This window comes from Microtus pennsylvanicus, chromosome 7, assembly GCF_037038515.1.
Source record: "Microtus pennsylvanicus isolate mMicPen1 chromosome 7, mMicPen1.hap1, whole genome shotgun sequence".
Classification (NCBI taxonomy): Eukaryota; Metazoa; Chordata; class Mammalia; order Rodentia; family Cricetidae; genus Microtus; species Microtus pennsylvanicus.
The window spans coordinates 57,859,371-57,881,181 of NC_134585.1; the positions used below are offsets into that span (position 1 = coordinate 57,859,371).

General features: G+C 47.7%; 1 protein-coding gene across 2 annotated transcripts in view; it reads right to left on the reverse strand.

The window, feature by feature from the left end:
* The window catches only part of Rftn1 (raftlin, lipid raft linker 1), a 202,333-nt gene that overhangs the window by 32,991 nt on the left and 147,531 nt on the right, over nt 1–21,811 (reverse strand). For both annotated transcript variants that reach the window (XM_075980958.1, XM_075980959.1), the window contains exons 6-7: nt 17,629–17,832; nt 4,965–5,080 (exon numbers count right to left, since the gene is read on the reverse strand). In XM_075980958.1, the coding sequence (XP_075837073.1) occupies nt 4,965–5,080; nt 17,629–17,832 (320 nt within the window). The remainder of the gene's footprint in view (nt 1–4,964; nt 5,081–17,628; nt 17,833–21,811) is intronic.

Sequence of the window (21,811 nt, forward strand, 5' to 3'; positions counted from 1 at the left end):
GCTGGTGTGCATGAAGCCAAGTCCAGCACCAGCACCATAGAAAAGCGCTTAGAGTGGACAAGAGCTGGACTGGCACATAATGGGTTTATTAGAAAGGTCAGCTAAAGTGAAGGAGAGAAAACCACATGCACACCTGTTAGCCAGTGCTCTTAAACTGGGGTCTCTCAGATGGAGTGTGAGCAGGGCAGTGCTGGCTTCTGATGCAAACAAGAACTCCTGGAAAGAAGCTGTGTCTGCAGAGACCGATTGAAACTGTAGGCCTGTGGAGAGACTGGAGTGTCATGGGTCCAGGGGCTAGTCACCTTATCCTCGCTTAGTTTCCTTGCCTACCTGTGTTAGAACTAACATCTTGAGACTCATAGATAAAAACTTCAACATCTGTTAACTTGGAAGACCCTCCCACCAGCCTACAGTTAAGAACGTCATCCTACAGCATCGTCGGCCGATAGAAAAGCTCCCCACCTGTAGCCAACTCTCTGATGTCCTCACCAACATATTTTAGACTTGTCTTGATTTATGACTCTCTTGGTTCTCTAAAACCATAAAACTTCTCCAAGCTTCCACACTGGAATATGGAACTTGGGACAATGTAAATCTGTGTTCTCAGGCCACAATCTCTCACAATGGCTCCAGGATAAACTATCTGTTACTCCCTTTGAGATGAGAGCTGTGGTTTGTGTTGACAATGGCATCTAGATTCTTCTGGTCTGTCACGCTAGACACACAGACTCAAAGAGATTCTTGGTTCACCCATCTGTCTCTTTCCCTCTATCTTGCTCTGCATTGAACTTTCCAACCTGTTACCCTTTCTACCCAGATTCTAGACTGAAAATCCCCATACAAAGGTCCTATCCTCCTCCCATGAACCAAGCACTTTAGGCTGTGAATTTAAAATTAAGGATAACACAACTATTTTCTTTCTTTTTAAATATCTATCTATCTATCTATCTATCTATCTATCTATCTATCTATCTATCATGTTATGTGTATTGGTGGTTTTGCTTGCATGTATATCTACGTGAAGGTGTCAGATCCCCTGGAACTGGAGGTACAGACAGTTGTGAACTGCTATTTGGGTGTTGGGAATTGAACCCAGGTCCCTTAGAAGAGCAACCCAGTGCTCCTAACTACTGAGCCATGTCTCTAGCTCCCCTCGACTATTTTCTTTTCCTTTCTTTGAGACCTGGTTTCAATACATAACCTGGCCCCTTCAGCCCTGGCAATCGCTGAAATTTGTCCTCACACACATCCTAGCCAAAAGTATTTAGATGAAGACCAAAGCCGTAGGTGGAGAATTGTGTCATGAGCAACAACCTAAGGTCACGGTTTTCAATTCACTTTCTCCTTAGGGCTGGGGATTGACATAGTATCTGTATGTAGCCCAGCCTGGCATTGAGCTCTGGGCAATCCTCAGATCTCACTCTCCAGAGCTGGTATTATCAGACCAGAGTTTCTTCTTTCCTTTTTCCTGGTTTCGAGACATCATTGCCAGAGTCCACTTACAACACTGAAAAACAGAACGGGAGGGAGTGGGCTTCCTCTCTGCACTGAGAGGCTGGGCTGGGAAGGGAGGGCCACGCCTGCACAGGTTCCTACTCAGCTTCCTGCTCTTAACAGGTCGCATTGTCTCAGGGCTGAGAAAACTGGCTCCCTGGTGAAAGTGTGTGTGTGTAAAAAGGGGGGCCAAGACATAGGGACAGAATTGGAACAGGGCTGAGAGCAGGGCTGGGAATAAAGGGGCAGGCCAGCTCTCACCAGTGAGAAAGGAGAAAATGTCAACAATAGAATCTCACACTCCTTGAGCAGGCCTGGCAGAAATAAGGGCATTCTAAAGAAACCTTTGTCTCTCAATCAGACCACTGAAACAATGAACCCAAGAATCGCATGCTGGGAAGGAAAAGGCCCCAGCAGGAGAAGAGCTTGTCTCCCAGGAAGAGATTTCACACAGCTCTAGCTTTTCACACCACCCTCCAGGACAAGACTGAAGGCCAGGCAGTGATGGGCAAGGTGGGAGGGGCCACACCTTGGCAGGACTGAGGTGGGTGGGGCCACACCCTGTCCAAGACTGAGGTGGGTGGGGCCACACCCTGTCCTAGACTGAGGTGGGTGGGGCCACACCCTGACCAGGACTGAGGTGGGTGGGGCCACACCCTGATCAGAACTGATTAAATGCTGTCTTTGTTTGTTTCCTAATGCTGTGATAAGGGATGGAGGGAAGGGTTTGAATTTACAGCTTATAGTCTTTCACTGGGGAAGCTGAGGCAGGAGCTGAAGCAGAGGCCATGAAGGAGTACTGCTTATTGGCTTAGTACCCAAGGCCTCCTCAGCTAGTTTCTTACATATCCCAGGACCAACATGCCCAGTGAAGGCATTGCCCACTGCTGGCTGGGCCCTTCGCATCACCAGTGAAGAAAGTGCCCCACAGGCTTGCTGACAGGCCAATCTGACAAGGTCAAATTTTCTCAGCTTAGGTTCCCTCTTCTCAGAGGAATCTAAGATCTGTCAACTTGACAAAAACCTAGGCAACATGGATGTTAAACTTTAATCTCTCTTTAGGACCATAAAGATGGACTCGTGGAGTCATTGACTCTTTGGGCCTCGCTCCAGTGTGGCCACACTGAATAAATCTCTCTCTCTTTTTCCCCTGCATTACTCTATTAAACTGACTCTTGTGATTGGCTTATTGAAGACAGGCAGCCAAACCTGGCTTGGGGCACAGGTTGTGACCCCCAACTTAAATACTATCCAAAGCCCAGGACATTAGAGGCAAGCCTGGGAGGACAGTGCTTGTCATTAAAATAGGGCCGACTGGAAGCTGAGAGGAACTGCTATGTTGTGTGTGTGTGTGGGGGGGTGTCAGATCACAGTCATCTGCGGCAGCCTCTCTCAGAACTTCAGTGAAGGAGATGTCAAGCTCCAGATGAGCCTACGCGAGGCTCTTAACCTCGAATAGACTTCAGTGCCAGGATTCTAGGAGAAATGGCAACCTAATTCTCACTTCCCCAAGAAAGTTTACAGGCCCCAGACACCTTTAGATACCAAGATATCTGAAGGCTACCAGTGTTCCCACTCCCCACTAATAAAATGGGTACACGGTTAGTAAATGTGCCCCTCCTCCTAACTCTCTAAGTCACTCATCAGCAAGATACCTCTCTTCCCAGCACTGCAATACTTTCCCTCCTGCCCAAGAAGTAGAGAAAGCCCGACTGCAGGTACATACTGTAGTATACACAACTGCGACCAGACGCCATGACACCTCCCCCTTCTCAAACAGACCCCGCTCTGTCTCCTGTCTCACAGACCCGAACTCTCCTCAGAGCCCCTGCCACGCTGTCCACCTCGGGCATGTATGTCTGTGGTGTTACTGAGTATTCCAATAAAGCTTTATCCAAAAGGATGATCGGCCTCAGTGTGTCCCCTTGAAATCCAAATCCAGCACCGTTCGGGTACCTGTCCAGGCCTGAGGAGAAACAAACCTTTTACAGGCCAAATGGCAGAAAGGAGACGATGTAGCTGGACTCAGGGTGGTGTGAATGGCTCCCAACACGCCCATATGTGCGTGTCCCAGCGATGGGCCTATGGGTCCAGGTGGGTGTTCAATGAAGCCTCTTTAGGGGGCTAAGCCTTCTGCAATCTTGTCCCCAGCTGGACAGACTCACAGGTAGAGAGCCTGGAGTTTCGTCTTCCAACCACCAGCAGTGACTCATTACCAGGGCATTATAAATACAAAGGCTTGGGGCCCGGCCTCACTGCTGTTAGAGACCGAATGTTTTGTGTCCTAACTGAATTTACCCTCAGTGCAGAGACAGGCCTCTAAGGAAGCAATTATAGTTAAATAAGGTCCCAAGAGTGGGTCCCTGACCCATTAGGATTAATGTCCTAAGAGACACCTGAGAGCTTACTGACTCTAGCCTGTAGGCATCCTCTGAGTGAGTGGTTGTCCACAAGCCAGGCCAGAGCCTGGAACAGAAACCAGGCAGGGGGTGGGGGGAACCCTGACCTTGGACTTTCCCATCTTCTAAATGCTACAAAATCCTGTCTTTGGTGTTTTGTTATTAGTGATCTGGGCTGAAAGTACACTTCCAGGGTGGGTCCCATACATCTACGCTCAAGAAACTCTACGTGTGACTTCCACAAAAGTCTTACACAAATGTCATTCTTCTTCCTCTTTTTTTGTTTTGTTTTGATTTGTTTTTTGAGACAGGATTTCTCTGTAGCCTTGGAGCTCTGTTCTGGAACTCCCTCTGAAAACAAGGCTGGCCTGTCTCTGCTTCCCGAGTACTGGGATTAAAGCACACACTACCCCGCCACAAAAGTCACCCTTGAGAAATGCCGGTCTAGTCATGAGCTGAGACTCGATTAGAACATCCATGCTTCACAGCTGGAGAAAATCCAGAAAACCTTTGAAAGAAGGCAGCTATTCCGAAGATGTGGATTGAGAATTCTCTTCCCTAGAGCCACAAAGTGGCCTCATGGTTATTACTTCTCAAATATATCCTGCAGTGCTGAAACCTCAGACAAGAGACCCTAATTGTGAAAACACATTTGCCTCATTTGCTCACTGAGCAGAGAGCTCCTGTTCTTTTCTTCCACGGACGGCTTGCAGGAGCGGGCCAGATTCTACCTCTGCAACCCCTGGCCCTCCCTCTTACAGTATCCTGAGGAGCTCTGCTCTATAACCCTTGTGTTCACAGCAATATGCAAATTAACCAAAGGCGACCCTCTTTCCACACAGCCGTCTGACATATGCAAGGATGTGTGTTTTTCTTGTAGAGAGAGACGTGGAGTCCACCCCAGCTTGGGGGCAGGGTATAAGAGGATCAAGAGGGTCCTTACAGGTTTACCCAGGTGAACCCCCTTTCAGAAGAAAGGCATAGCCAGGCACCAGCCTCACAGTCAGCTGGAGCAAGTCATGAAACAATCTCTCCCCAGACAAAAGCAGCCAGAGGCAGTATGGCACTTACTTCCAGGACTGTCCATTGTTCCACAACAATAGCGTCATAGCCCTGTGTGGTTTTGCTATCTTCTGTGGAAACAGCTTCAAAGATGAATACTCCATCTGTCAGGCCATAGAAGGCGTCTGGAAAGAACAACAACAAAAGCTGGTTTGGGGGGGTGTCTGAGCTGTCTGTGGCAGAAGTCTTACAAACAGCAAGAATTTTCACTGCATTCATTAATAATCCCAATCAGAACATCTTTTCAGAATGTTAATTAGAGACGGCATACACAGCCGCAGAGTCTAGCCCCACCAGAATGAATGAGACTAAATTACCTCACGCTTCTGAATAATATCCTTGATTTTATGAGCCCAAATTTTGTCGGCAATCACCGTCAGATTCACGGGCTTACCTTCCCGCTCATGCTCCGGGGTCAGGATGCACTGGGAAGAACTCACCCAGGGCAAATCACAGATTTTGGAGAAAAACTATATTTAAGTAAATGGGATTTTTTAAAGGGCTGTATAGACTCAATGTGTCAAATCTGAGCTTGTCAGTTGTGCTGTGGATGCGTTAATTCTGGGGCATTGGGGGTGCCATGTGGTTGATGTACTAAGGATGCTTCTGGCAGCTTTGCGGGGAGCTTCTCAAATGATTTAGCCCTGAAAATGTGGTTCCTGTGTACTCCACAGGTCCACAAGCCTACGTGGATGGCCAGTGTCATTTGAGAATGCCTTAGAGATGGGGTCTGAAGGAACAGGGTAGAGCCTCTGCCCTGCAGAACACGTGCCTTCCCTTCTTCTGGGGTGTGGTGCGGTTTGTCCTGCGTTCATTTAGACAAGACTATGAGAAAGAGGATCAATTTAGATGCTGGTGGCCCAACTCCAAGCAAGGGTCCCATTTAGTGAGTTGTCTGTGAAACAATTTATTCTGCCAACATTGCTCAGTCTCAAATGACCTGCTGAAGCCCTAACCCCAGCTCAGTCTCCACTGCTCAGTCTCAATGACCTGCTGAAGCCCTAACCCCAGTTCAGTCTCTGGAAGGGAAGATGCCCCATGGTGCTTTACTTGTTCCTCCTACTCCAAGGTGGAAGAGCCAGCCAGGAAGAGAGCTCCAACTGGAAAGAGAACTTGCTGGCTCTTGGGTCATGAGCTTCTAGCCTCAATAAATGGAAGGGGCACACAGATGTCTACTTATTGAAGCCACCTACCCTGTGGGTTTACCCGCCCCCCCCCCCCCCGGCTTTTATGTACATTCTGGGAATCTGGACTTAGGGCTTCATATTTTGTTACCAAGAACTTTCTGTAGCACCCTTGTTTAATTTTTTTAGTATTATATTGTTCTTAAGTAATTTTGCAAATAATGTTTTCAGAGAAGTAGTCTTGAGAGCACTGATCATTGTTATGGCAGACTAAGAGAAATAAGATGGGGTGTCAGGATGAGTCTTCTGGGGTGGCCACTTCAGACCTTATTAAACTGCTCTCCAGGAAGTGGTGCAGCTAAAATTCTAAACAAATCAGTGTTCCTCTTTCCCTACACCTATGCGGGTTCTAAACATTTCCTTTCCAAAATCTGCCAGTCTGATCAACAAAAGAAATGGACTTCTCAATATTTATTAGACATAGAGCATTAATATCTAGTTTGTGTTCTTTGCTATTGGGATTTTAGATTCTTTTAGATATTTATAGAATTTTTATAAATAAAAATATTAAGTATAGCCTCTTATTTATTTTTACTAATGCAAATAACTATCTCCTATTGCTGTCCTTTTAATTTTATTTGTGGAAAACATGAAAGCTGCAGATTGTTATGTGTTGACAGTTTCGAGTGTTTTTCTTTGTGACTGCTAGAAAAAGTGGCACTTCCACAAATGCTAGCATGAGTCACAGCTTTCTGCTTTGTCCCTTCACTCTCTGGGACAAAGAAAACTAACATTATTATGATCTATCTTATTACAAAAGTCCCTTTTCAATAGTCATTGAAAGGTGCAAGTGCCTTCAGGGTCTTGCTGGGAAGCCAGCCTAGTCAAAATGGCAAGACTGGGTTCTGGAAGAGGCCCTGGTTCAAAAAAAGTGGGGAGATGGGTAGAAGCAGATAGTTGAAGTCAACCACCTGTACATACTCCCCCACACAGAGAGTCTCTCTCTCTCTCTCTCTCTCTCTCTCTCTCTCTCTCTCTCTCTCCCCCCTCCCTCCCTCCCTCCCTCCCTCTCTCTCTCTCTCTCATACACACACACACACACACACAAAAAAAAAAACAAGCAAAATAGTCATCATAGAAAATTAGTGAAATGGCTACATTCTCTATTCTCCTAAAAATAGCAGGGAACTTAATCAGAGAATACTTAAGAAACAATATTATGGAGAAAAACCATAGATACAAAAGTGCCATTTGGGCTAACTGTAAATGTTTAAAATTATTTGTGTGTCTGTGTGTGCATGTATGTGTGTGGGTGACCACAGAAGCCAAAAGAGTGTGGGCCTTTGGGGCTGATTTACAGGCATTTGTGAGTCAGTGACTGCTCCTGGCTGTGGAACCTCTCTCTAGTCACAAAATTACCAAATATATAAGATATCAAAAGTGGCCATGAGTGGTAGAATTAATTATAAGTTTATTTTCACACTCCCCCTTGTAAGACTAATAAAAGGTGTAAAATGAGTAAACAGATGATACAGAAGGAATAACTCCCCTTTCTCTCGCCTGTATGAATGGTCCTTGAAGGCAGAACTAGGCTCAGAATTTTAGAAAGAATAGGGACAGAACACAACAGAACTCAGCTTCCTGAGTGAAGCCTAGAAAGAAAAGACCAGACCTAAGGAGGGCAAGTGGAAACCCATGCTCACCACAAAGGACCTGTCCCTACTTTCCCCCTCATTCTGACATCTGTTCCTGGCACACCAGGGGCCTCATAGGCAGCAGAATACAGTCCCTGCAACCTTAGAGCTCATCATGTGGCGGGAAGACAGACAGCGACAGAATGTCAGAACTGAGACACAGAAATTTAAAGTGGAGTGAGGGAATGAAGGTGGTGGTCATGGGCGTGGCGGTTTAGACCAGGGCTCCCATCAGTCAGGGCTTGCCTAGACCATGTCAGCTGGTGGCTGTTAGGACATTAGCTTGATGATTGAAATGGAAAGAGCTGCACATTTTGGGTGACATACTCTCTAAGCAGGGAATCCTGCATGTGACAATGCAGACCGTGCTCTGAATATGCACTGTTCTTTGCTCGTAGCATAGATGCATGCTGAGTTCCTGCTATCTTGACTCCCTGTGATGGACTGTAACCTGTGACAGGAGTCAAATAAACCTTCGGATGCTTTGTTGGGTATCTTATTTCCTCAGCAGGAAAGGACATGAAGACAGGCATGAACGAAATAAGCAAGCAGGTGGTGTGGATTTGTATGGTTTTTGAGTTCCTGACAGAAAGGGGACAGCCTGCAGGCAAACTCAGTGGTTGGGGGCAGCCAATGACAGATGAAGTGCAGAATCCCTAAGAAGGGATTGGACCCAAGTGGCTGGTGGGGGAAATGAACAGTAAGAAGACGTCTCCAGGATGGTAGCAGCTGAGATGCAGAGCCTGAACCCACATGTGGGGTTGAACTCGACCTCCTGTCTCTGTTACGTTTCTGAAAGGACATTCCTCCTATAGCTAACTGGATCTGAGAAGATGAAAGACGCATGGAGCAGAGCTGCCCCAGTGGGTCCAGCAGGAGCCTGCTTATCAAAAGACTGGGAGTGAGCTTGGTGGGGATCACAACAGAGCTCCAGTCACAGAAAACCCGATGGAATAAACCGCTACTCTTAAACCAGTGAGTTTGGGAACGCCTTGTTCCATGGCATTACCGTGGCATAAGTGATTAACAGTGCTCAACCTAGATGAAGTAGCATGAAACCAGTGTACTTTGTACAGCTTGGGGTCAGTCCTATCTTGGATGATAAAGATGCCTGCACAGTCGAATTAAATGATGGTTACCAGAGCGATTCCTGGAGGACCTGCGGCCTTGACAACACTCCACTTTCATTAAGTTCCCCAAGTGAGCCAACTGCACACTCGAACTTCCTATTTATTCCCCAGCCTGGGAATAGACCATGCGACTGCCTCAGCAAGCTTGGATCTTTCTGGTGCTTTATGACAATTGCCCCTGAGTGTTAACTCACTGGTCTCCATGGGACATGTAACACAGATGACCTACCAGGGAGTAGTGCCCTTTGGGTGAACAGCCTCGTGTAAACCTTGGGGCCCAGGACAAGCATGGCCCAAAGTCCGGCTCAGTTTTAAGTTCTCAGTAACACTCCAAGGAGAGAGCTCCTGCCACAGGAGAGCCACCTACCATGTTTAAAATAAAGCTTCCTCGGTCCCCATCTATGGGTGTTCAACACTGGCAGACACACAATAGTTCCTCAAAGGCCTTACAGCACAGTTCACAGTTCCTCTAGACCTCAAGAAAATGTCAGAAGTGGCCCTCTGACTCTACAGGGTCCATTTCTAAGGAGTCAACCAACAGCATACAGGAAAACATGAAATTCTGTGTTGGACAGAACACCCCTTTTTGCAATTCTCTAAGCAATATGGCATAACAAACCATTTACTCAGCTTCTATGCTGAATTAAATATTTTAAGTCATCCTGTGGTGATTTAAAGTATACAGGAGTCTATATGCAATCAGTGGGCCATTTTATACAAGGGCATGAGTGTCTGCAGATCTCAACACCCGAGGAGTTTCCTGAGCTTTGGATATTGAGGGATACAGCCATCCAATATCCTTTGGATACTGAGGAATGACAGCCATTCAATGTCCAAAGCCTCTACCTACACCTTCTCAATGGAAAACCCTCTAAACGCACGTGCTGAGCTGTAAGTATGAAAATGTCCATTGCAACGTAAACCATAAGATGGCCTTTAGTCCATCAAGAGCACAGCGAGACCGAGCTGAGACGCCAAGGTAGAGGGCATGAACATGGCCCCTCCAGATGTCCTTCCCACCATGTCTGGCTCCCGCCCCTTCCTCCCCAGCCACTGCCTGTCTCTACACCCATGCCTGCTGCTCTGCTTTGCGATTCTGAGTATAGAAAGCTGAATTACCTACTTGCCTACAACAAAGCAATTTCAGAAGAGCTGTCAAAACCTGGTCATCTGTAACAGCAGACATCAAGGAAAGACAGACAGCCGGGCTTTTAAGGAGTTGTTGCTCTGATGGGCTTGTCCCCTCTCCTCATTACCTCCACTGCTCAGCCTCCCTGAAGTGTGTGCCAACCTGGGTGTAAATAGGGTCCATTTCAGAGTGAAGACTCCTGATGTGTAAAGGTTAAACCGGCCTCCACCTACGGAAAACATTCTGCCATCACTGTGTTTCTTTTATTAAAGATGCTTCCCTATGGTACACAAAAAGCTATGTGCCGGGGATTACATAAATATTTGATGCTGGTCTTTTGGCAAAAGGCCACCTTAACATTCCAAGCTTGTGATTTACAAGAAGGACATGGGAAAAAAAATCAGCCACACCATTTCGAGAAATAAATTCTAGGCTCAATTCTCTTTTGTAGACATTAAAAGTCAAGTTCACTTCCAAGCTCAGACTGTGGTACTGGCCGGTAAACTATCTGGAATGCATTGCCAAGTGGTCAAGCAGCTCATCTAATCTTTGCAGGCTTATAAACAAATGTTATTTGATTGCTCTTTGAGCAAACCAAGGCAGGACTCAACTATCTACACTAAAGTGGACAGTCAAGTTCTATCCATTTTCAGAGGGCCTCTATTATCCACTGGACGCTTTATTTTGACTCCAGGAGTAGCCCCAGCTAACTCTATAGCTAACTCAGTAACCACAACTGCATGGGTAGTCATGCCATCATGTGACCTACTGGGAACATAGTCACAGTTGAACAAAGCCCCATCACCACTGCTGCCTTCTCGGACACCCTGAGCCCTTCCTGCTGCTTGGGCCTGCCCACCTTCCTGTGCTCACTTTTCTCCTGACCTTTACTGAAGGAATCACCCTTCTTTTGCCTGCAGGTATCAGCCTGCAAGTTCAATGCCTCGCCGGCCAGATGGGGAAATGTTTTTTTTTTTCCGTTTATTTATTTATTAAAGATTTCTGTCTCTTCCCCGCCACCTCCTCCCATTTCCCTCCCTCTCCCCCAATCAAGTTCCCCTCCCTTGTCAGCCCATAGAGCTATCAGGGTTCCCTGCCTAGTGGGAAGTCCAAGGACCACCCACCTCCATCCAGGTCTAGTAAGGTGAGCATCCAAACTGCCTAGGCTCCCACAAAGCCAGTATGTGCAGTAGGATCAAAAACCCATTGCCATTGCTGTCCTGCTATGATGAAACACCAACAAGAGCAGCTTAGGGGAGAGAGCTTATTAAGGCTCAAAACTCCATTCTACCCTGGGGGCAGTCATAGTAGTAGGAGCTTGTGTCAGATGTTCACATTGCATCCGTCCATAGTCAACAAGCAAAGAGCTACGAATGTCTGCTCAGCTCATTTTCTCTTCGTTTTATACAGTCTAGGAGGGACCCTAACCCAGTGAATGTTATTTCGGCCTCAGTTAATTGTGGTGATCCCCCACAAACACACCCAGAGCCACATCGCCCAGGGGATTCTAGAAAAAACTCAAGCTGACAAGTGAAAGGCTTGTGAGGCACCTGTTAGGCATGGGTCAGTTTCTCTCTAGATTCTCCCAACAGGTCTGTGAGCCATCACACTTTCAGCACATACCCACGAAGGCCACACAGTTAAATGAGGGACTGAGATAGCCCAGTAGTCAAAAGCAATTTCTATTTTCCCAGAGGACCCGAGTTTGGTTCCCAGCACCCACGTCACAACCACCTGCATCTCCAGCTCCAGGGAATTCCATGCCTCTGGCCTCTATAGGCACCTGCGCTCATACATGTACACACACATATTCTTAACTTAAAATAAAATAAATCTTTTTTTTAAAAAAAGATTTGTCTGTGTTTATGTATATTGGCAATACAAACTACATCTGAAATGTAGCTTACTTCCAACATAAAGAAATCTTCACGGAGCCACTACAATGCACCAAATGGTGTCTGAGGGGACAACATCATCCATGGGTTAGGCTCACAAGATCCTCATGCTATGTCGGCGTGAACTGCACATACTCTCTCTGCTTTGACGGTTCAGGGTGCAGGCCCTGTGTAAGGGTCTGTAAGATATCTGTATGGAGTATTTATGACACATCGGCATTTTCTTTGGCCGACATGTACTAAGTTTTGATGTGACATGGTCCCTAAAGGCTCCTTTGTTGAAGGTCTGATTGCTGTCTGGCGGGCTTCTGAAAGCAGCTGGGTTCCAGAGGCTGAGGCTTCGTTGATGGATGGATCCACTGATTATGTCATAACATGAGGCATCTCTGGGAGGTAGGGGAGGTTGAGGAGGTAGAGCCTAGTTGGAGGTGGTGACTAGGGCCATGCCTATAAATGCAGATCGTGTCCCCAGACATTCTAAGCTGCACGAGGGGAACAGTTTTAGGTCGTGATCTATGTAATGAGCCTGACCTCACAGTAGCCCAGCAACCTCGGAGTGGTCAGCCACACACTGAGACCTCTAAAGTACAAGCGGCAACACATCTTCCCTGTTGATGCTGCTTTACATCGGGGTGTGACAGTGATGGAGAGCTAGCTACAGCGGTGTGCATATTTCTAATGTGTGTGGCCCGCCAGCCCCAGGTGACTAGGATTCACCATTGCTTTGAGTGGCTAATGTTTGTTTGTGACAGGGTTTCTCTGTGTAGCCCTGGCTGTTCTAGAACTGGCTGTGTAGACCAGGCTGATCTCGAACTCGGTCTGAGCTCAAACTCGGAGTCCCACCTCCTGGGTGCTGGGCTAAAGGATATGTGAAGTGAAACGAGGGGCTGAGAGGAAATTCCCACCTTTCCAGAGGACTGAGTTTGGCTTTTTTATTTGTGCTGACTGATCTTGGTCATCAACTTGACATCTGGAATCAGCTAAAAGCCCAGCTACTGGGCACACCCGTGTGGCATTTTTTTAGTCAGATTATTTGGACCAGGAAGACTGATCCTAAATCCCAGCTACACCTCTTGGTGGCAGGCTGTCTGCCATGTACCTGCTTGCTCTTACTCTTGCTGGCAAGTTTATCCAACGCTACTGTTGCAGCCTGCATTAAATTGAACTTCTTCAGAACGCCAGGGACTGGAAACTAGCAGCTCTCCAGAAGTCTCCCAGGACTTGAGCCGTAGAACAGGAAGGGGGAGACAGCAGCCTCATAGACTGGACAAATGGGAGACATCCAGCCAGCCAGCATCCTGGACAGAACAAGTAGTGACTTCTCTGTCTTCCTGCTGTGAAACGGCCATTGTTGAGCTAAACTTACCAACTGACTGATCAGTTCTTCAGAGAAACCTGGCTAACACAGACTGGGGTACAGCAAAGTTATCTAGGATCTCAAGATGATTTAACCTTTCAAAACCAGAGATGCGGGCTGGAAAGATGGCTCGGCTATGAGGAGTACTTGCTGTTCCTGCAGAGGAACTGAATCTGATTCCTAGCTCCCACGGTGGCTCAGCCCCTCTGTAACTCCAGTGCCAGGCGATCTTATACCCTCTTCTAGCTTCCATAAGCACCAGGCATAGATGTGGTAGCCTCTATGCAGCAAAACACTCATACATATAAAATAAAATAAATCAATTTTAAAAAGCAGGAGGGGTGCAGGAATAAAGACACACCCATTTAAAATGACCCTGGTCACTGGGCAGTGGTGCATGCCTTTAATCCTAGCACTCAGGAGGCAGAAGCAGGCAGATTTCTGAGCTTGAGGTCAGCCTGGTCTACAGGGTGAGTTCTAGAACAACCAGGGATATACAGAGAAACCCCATCTGCAAAACAAACAAAAAAGCAAAAAAAAAAAAAAAAAAACACCAAGAAAACAGATGACCCCTGTGTGGACAGAACACATTACCTAGAATATATTCTAGTCAAGTCTTCATTTAACCAGCATGTAAATTACCTTCAAATTTATAGGAAACAGTGGCTAGAAAAACAGACAAAAAAAGATACCAAGAGGCACTGTAGGCCCTTCCATAGACACGAAGCTGTCTTCCCTGCTAGCAGCAGGCAGGGGGATAAAAAAGTTCTTCAGGCAAAAGTGCAGACGCAGTTGCCCTGGCCAGTGCATCGCTGGACTGGATTCTGGCTCCAATAATCAGCAAGTACGGCCATTTTTGAAACAAAGGGAGTAATGACTGCCAGGGCAGGAGAGGGCAAGGATAGGATACGGATGGAGAAGAGAGGGAGATGCGGAGAGAATGCCAGGGGTTACACGAGGAAAGCACCAGAAACAAACAAGAAATGCAGGGCCATGAAGGCAAAGCGAGTTCCAAGAATAGTGATGGCCTGGTGCCAGGGCCTACTGAGAGTGGCAGGGATACAGCAGGCCCAGAGCCACGGTGAAAGCATCAGCTACCTGAGTGTCCTTATGTTTAAATGTCCAGCTATCCCCTGACCTTGCCCTTGGCTCCTAGAAACCACTCAATTCCCCAGGCAGCCAGCTCAGCACAAGGCTGTCCCTTTTCACCCTTCTAGAAACAGGCTCATTGGCTGGAGAGCCCCAGTGGCCTGCCTGCACTGCAAGGTAGCCCTGGATCTCATGCCTGCCCTTCTCTCTGGTGACTTTGGGGCCCTCCTCTCTCCACCCCAAGTGCCACCCAAACTGCATTTGGTAGGACAGTTTCCCATCAAGATGCCTGCCACTTCCCAGTCCTCTCCTGTTTTCTTTCTTCTTCCCACTCCCTCAACACTTCCTAGCTGGAAGAACTCCCATTTCCCCAGCCAGTCCACAAAGATAACAGTCCCCAGCTCACAGAGCTGCTTCTAGAACCAGAAGCTGTTGCAGGGAAAGGGCCATCCCCCTCACATTTCCTCCGGTGCCATGTGCCCATGGGACTGGAGTTAGGCGGGTCCCTAACAGGCAGGTAGGGACAGACCACAAATAATAATAATAAAGATAATAAAGCTAACAAATGTTCCTCCCCCCACACCCCTGACCTCAGCCAAAGACCCAGCTTACCTGCCCTGCCCCCAGCCTGACAACATCAAGGCCACATAAGGTCATGCTTACCTCTAAGTTGTGGGCTCATCAGTGTCCCTGTCTTTGTTTAAACTGACTAGCCTTAAGCAAGGGGATGAGGACATCTCACAGACCATCAAAACCCCAGTCTTCAAGAGGTCTAGATTGGGTTTCTGCTCTGCAGAGGGTCTTCCTGTGGGCTTTGCCCTGTGTGCTTCTTCCTCTATCAGCAGAAGCTCCCCCCCCCCCCGCCCACTTTTCAAACTGTTAATTCTGTTGGCTACATGGGAGATCTTCCATGCTGTGTGTGTCCTTAAATTCCTGTTGTGTCTTTAAATTCCTACCTTTTAATTCCCCAAGGGTCCCAGAATATGAATCCAATCAAGACTCCTGGGTGGCATCATGCCCATTTGGATATTAATAAAAAATCTGGACAGGAACCCACATTTTAGCATTGAATGGAGCCTTCTATATCCTGAGAAGGTAAAAATAGATGCTGGAGTCACTGAGTGTCTCTGACTGAGGCTGGACCTTATTTGCAGGACAAAGCTTTTACTAATTTTATAGCTCCGTGGAAAATATTTTTGAACAGAATTGTAAATACCCATTTAGAAGTCATGACACATTGGTTTTCCCCCTGCCAGGTTATTGGCAAGGATGCTCAGCATGTCTTTTCTTTTTAATTCTGGAAAAAGGTCAGGTGCCTATTTCTTCCCTAGCCAGTGGAAACCTTCATTCTGAGAGCAGAGCCACCCTCGTCACTAAGCCACCAAGGCCACCCTACCCCTCTGTGCACAGCAGAAAGACACAGGTAAAAGGCAGGTTTCAAGCCCCAGGCGTTCACAGCACTGCCCAGCAGCCTCCACTGCAGTTTGTCTTCAAAGGTGGAAAACTCTCCTTTGATGCAACTAAAGCCAAGGGAGGTGGTGACAGCATTTTGCACGTGGGAGGCCAACCTAAAGCCCCAGCAAATCCCTGTGCTCTGTGATGCAGGCTTGGCGAGCCGGGTGAGGGAAGAGCTGAGAGGTGGGCTCAGCTTTCATCTTTCAAGCCATCATTAGGACACAATCAGCAGCTCTGGGAGCCTGCACGGTGTTCTCTCCTGTGCTCAGATGATGCGGCCAAAGAAAATCCTTCTGATACCCCAGTTTTGCTGAGAAGAGAAAGACAATTACCCAGCAGCTCCTAAGCAGCTGCTACAAGCTGTGCATCTTTCAGATGTTAGTACCATTCGTCAGAGGTTTGCTGAGGAGAAATGGAAAGCTTGCCTGCTCGCCCAGACAAAAGAAAAGAACAGCTATTGCGCCAATCTAAGTTCCAGGGTCCCTACAAAAGCAGGAGTTGAGGGGTCCTCTCTGGCATCCCCAGGACTCATGAACTGGACTGGGAACACATACTTCACATACCTCCTGCCCTTGGTGTCACAGAGCCCCTCCAAACAGCCGTGACAACCCCTGGCTTCAGTGGACACTGGAGCCAACAAGAGGGCTTCTTGCATACCAGTGGGTTACTAGATCTGCTGCTGGGGTATGGAAGTTACCAACATGTGTCCTCAAAACTGCATTCTCAAACCACATAGCTATTCAAATTTAAATGAATGAAAGTGAAATAAATTGAAAAACTCAGTTTCTAGGTCATAGGTGCCCAAGATGGCTAGTGGCTTGGGATGGAACAATCCAGAACAGTCTACCATCACAGAGAGTTCTACTGGGCAGCATTTTCTAGATGCTTTCCTAGCTCACTCAGTCACTGAATGTCATTCACCTGTTCACCATGCTTGCTGTAGCTATAATGACCTGTTGACAGTATCACTGATAGTCACAAAGGAATGGCAGGGACCCCGCATCCAAAATTAAGACTTGCCTGAGCCCACACATTCAGAACAACACAATCTCTATCCTAAGAATGCTTGTCCAGACTCCACTCCTGGCCCTGCTAATGCCCGAGAAGCTACACGCCATCACACCTGCCGTCAGAAGCCCATCGGGCTCTGCAGGGATCTACAGGTTCTGTGCTCCATCTCACTTCCTTAGGAGTCCTGCCGACTCACAACCCTCAGGACGTGCACACGCTGGCAGGCTAGTCAGCCACACACTCCAAACTCCTTCCTTGTCTCTGAAGGTGACTCCATTCACCACCATGTTAACCCCAAACTTTCTAGTTTCAAAACCTTCTAGCTCTGTGGACAGACTTTCCCTCTGCCTCCAAAGTTGACATCACGAATGCTTTTCCACTCACAAAGCCAAATGATGAGCCCACTTCTAGTGCACAGTATTGGGCATGTGAGATTCAGGAGGCTTGTGTCCCAGTGCAGCTCCCTGCCGTCTGCTCCACGGTGCTGCTGTTGCTACTTCAGACGGTAATGCTACTACAGACAGTTGGCACTTCTGGAGTGCCATGAACTGAGGGGGGCAATTAACAGTTCCAGGCAGTCATACGTTCAAAAGCTATCAAGATACAGGTTACCATCAATGAGGCAAAGCCATGACCTTCACCTGAGAGGACACCAGGTCACTTTATGAGATCTGCTTGAGATATGTTAATCAGAAATCAAACGCTGTGTGTGCATTGACCATGCAGCTTCTCTGATGGAAGGTGACGGAAAGGGGAGGGTCACAGGAGGGGCTGTGGGGCAGTCCTTACCATTGGCCATGCCAAGGTGGAAGACGGCGTTCACCAGCACACCGCCTTTCCGGAAGTGATCACTCATGTGCTCCAGCCAGCTGGCATCCAGACTGTTCACTGTCCGGCCGTTCCTGGAGACCTGGAGGGGGATGGTGACGGGATAGTACTGCCGACACTTCTGCTGGTTCTTCGGTCTGTTGAAAAAGGCGAAGATCTCCATTTCTGTGGGGGTTTGTAAAAAGGATGGAGAAAGGAAAAGTTAGTCCACAGCACGAATCTGCTAAACCGGGTTTGGTGGCATCATCTCCCCGGAGCCTGAGAAAGGGCAGCAGCTGTGAATCCCTGGTGCCACACCCCTGCCAGAGAATAAAACTCCACTCCTAGCAGCAACTGAAGTTGCTCCAAGGGACAAAGGACTCAAAAATGCGCTTGATGGAGGCTGTGGTGTGTTTTGTTTTGAGATGGGCTTTATGCGGCCCAGGCTGGACTCAAACTGAATCTAGGATTCTCCTGCCTCTACTTACCAGGTGCTTGAATTACGCGATGCTCAGTTTCGGTGGTTCTGGAGACTGAACCCACTTTATGCATGTGAGTGGGACTAGGTTCTGAACACGGGATTTAATAGATAACTGTTATTGGAATTAATTTGCATTGTTAAGCATCTGGAAGAAGTATATTTCTAGAATTGCGTACATAAGTGTTTGCAAAGTAAATGTAATAGTCGTAAAAACAAAAACAAACAAATAAAAAAAAAAAGAAGATTCACAAGAAGAAAACCACTTCTCTAATTCCAGGAAGCTTTTAACATCCCTGAACTTGATATTTATAAACTGCAGGAGAGTTTCCTGGGGCCAAACCCATAATACTCCATCAAGTACATCAAGTACATTGATATGTAAAAATAAACATGTTCCAGTAAATGGGGGTTCCTGCCTAGAATAGCAGGTCAGCTCAATCAGCCAGGCAGGCCCTGGGTGTGAAGCTAGGAGCTCTCTGCTCTTTCATTTGTAGCACAGAAATCAATAATCACCACCACCCACCCCTGGCCACTGATTTGCTCCTGCTGTTCACGCTGCCAGCCACAGTTAGCGGGAACCGCTGCCAGGAGCAAATACCTGGAATTTCAATCTTCGCTGGAGAGCCAATTTCTGTACTGTTCATTTACTAAGGCGATCAGAGCTGGCCCAGCTTAGAAAGCTTTGCTCCCACAGGCTGGCTGGGAATATGCACTGGTTGCCAAAGGCATCATTTGAGGCGATATGAAAATCCCGCCACCTCTCAAACAGAAAGCATAAAGGCCATAAAGAACGGTTGGCATTAGGGAGAAGGACAAATCATGCATGTGTTCCGGACAGGGAACGCCTGCACTACTCCGGAATGTAGGCTCCCACACTTCAGGACTGTGACACTTGGGTGGTATCTAAGTACTAGCTTGTGTGTGTGAGCATGTGTGTGTATGAGAGAGAGCACGTGTGTGTGAGCGTGTGTGTGAGAGAGCATTGTGTGAGCATGTTTGTATGTGAGCATGTGTGAGCGTGTGTGTGTGAGCATGTGTGTGTATGTGTGAGCATGTGTGTGAGAGAGCATGTGTGTGAGCGTGTGTGTGAGCATGTGTGTGTGAGTGTGTGTGTGAGTGTGTGTGTGTGAGAGCGTGTGTGTGAGCATGTGTGTATGAGAGCGTGCGTGTGAGAGCATGTGTGAGTGTGTGTGAGCGTGTGTGTGTGAGCATGTGTGTGAGAGCGTGTGTGTGTGAGCGTGTGTGTGAGCATGTGTGTGTGAGTGTGTGTGTGAGTGTGTGTGTGTGTGTGTGAGTGTGTGTGTGAGTGTGTGTGTGTGTGTGTGTGTGAGAGCGTGTGTGTGAGCATGTGTGTGTGAGGGCGTGTGTGTGAGCGTGTGTGAGCATGTGTGTGTGAGAGCGTGTGTGTGAGAGCATGTGTGAGTGTGTGTGAGCGTGTGTGTGTGAGCATGTGTGTGTGAGAGCGTGTGTGTGAGAGCGTGTGTGTGTGAGCATGTGTGTGTGAGAGCGTGTGTGTGAGAGCGTGTGTGTGAGCATGTGTGTGTGAGAGCGTGTGTGTAAGCATGTGTGTGTGAGCGTGTATGTGAGAGCATGTGTGTGTGTGAGCGTGTATGTGAGAGCATGTGTGTGAGCGTGTGTGTGTGTGTGTGTGTCCTTTGCTGCTTTTTGCCAATTGCCTTGAGATGCTGTCACTCGCTAAGCTTGTCGGTTGGGTTGGACTACATGACCAGCAAACTCCCAGACTGCCCACTCGACCCTGCAATGGTGCTTTACACGCATGCCTAGCCTTACCTGGCTTTTTACTTGGGTTCTGGGGACCAAACTCAAGCTGCATGCTTGTACAGCAAGTACTCTTATCCAGGGGCCAACTCCACATATACTGATTATTCTTTTAAACTGGCTAACTTTCCTTCATTTAAATGACAGGACTTAACAAGAGAGTTTTCTTCTTGAGCACAGAGGTAAACCACTCCTGCTTGCTCTACTGCCATGCAGGGCCAGGAGGTAAGAGCAGCAAACACATTCATCCCTGTGACCCCTGAAACGTTTATCATGTAGGAGACTCATTCTAGAACAAAGGGAATCCTCCCACCCTCTAGTCAAGCACTTGTAAGGTCCCCAAGTCATAAAACTGCTGTTATAAACAGCTGAACTGACTGAGAGTTTCATCAAGCTATTCCATCCAACAGAGGTGTGCCTCGCTTTGGAAACTGCCGTCTGATTGTATGCAACAAACGCAAGCCCCAAGTCAACTACCTTTTCAGTCCACCTGCCTGACCCAAGATGCCATAACTGTACCAGAATTTAGGTCCAATCACTAGACTATGCCATGATGATGGAGACAGCTGGAGATGTGAGGAAACGACCAGGGATTGAGGATAGGACACGAATAAGCTGGGTGACTAGGTGTCTTCTGGCCCTGTACCCGAAGTTCAATAAAAGCTGCTAAGAAGAACCCCATCTGAACCTTTGATATTATTGAATATATCTCATATGTAATATATCACGTATTTTCACGGGTTGTTTGAACTTACAGAGAAGCTAGCTCTTGAGGTGGGTCTGCCTGTCCCTGTTTCACACCAAAGCATGCCTGTGTCAAGTGTGCTCCAAGAACACTTGTCTGGGAATGGGCTCTCCTCCCAACTTAGTGACAGAGAGGAAAGAACAGTAATACAGCTCAAGAGTAAAAACATTGTGCTGGAGAGAAGCCAGGACGCCAACTTATCAGATGTTACTGTTGTTTATCCCAAAGCAGGAAAATGCCCGCAACAGGAGTGAGGGCCAGTTTAGCCATGGGGAGGAGGCTCGGTTGGGAGCCTCAACTTCCTCCACCGATTTCTGCTGGATGGTGTAAGCATCTGGCTGAATGGTGTTTTGCTGTCTGTCTGTCTGTCTACCTACCTACCACCTATTTGCGGTTTATTATTTTTATTTTGGCTTGCTGTATACTTAGTAATTCACTCATTCAAAACAAAAAAAAATGGCTATCACTGCACATTCTGCACACCCTTCAGAACAAGGAGAGCAGAGAGAGAGAGAGAGAGAGAGAGAGACAGAGAGAGAGAGAGACCTCATCAGGGACCCAGGGTCACTGGCAGACCTCAACTCAGGTGCATCCATTAGAAACAAAACAACTGAGATACCCATCTGCTTGGATTGAAAGTCACTCCTGAAACACTACTAGAACTGCCTGCAGGTTTAGTCCACAAAACAGGCCCTGTAGGTGGTTACAGTTAAGCACAAATGCAATTTGAGCAAGAACTCAGAGCTGCTGCATTGGGAGAAGTGATAACTTGGTTGAGGCCACACCTGGTAGTTCTTGAACACACAGAAGGGCCATCCCCACTCACATGGTGCAATAAACACCACATTTCCCAATGCATAATGAAACAGAAAAGGAGCAAGGCTGAAATGAGAAGAGAGAAGGCTGGAGTGGTGGAAGAGGGAGGGAGGACTGCCGGACAAGGCAGCATCTAGGCTCTCCAGGCTCCATCCTCCCCAGGAGGCTCCATCCTCCCTCCCCAGGAGGCTCCATCCCCCAGGAAGTTCCATCCTCCCCAGGCTCCATCCCCCCAGGAGGCTCCATCCCCCCAGGAGACTCCATCCTCCCCAGGAGGCTCCATCCTCCCCAGGAGGCTCCATCCTCCCCAGGAGGCAAGACTGAAGCTAGAGACATTTTTTTTT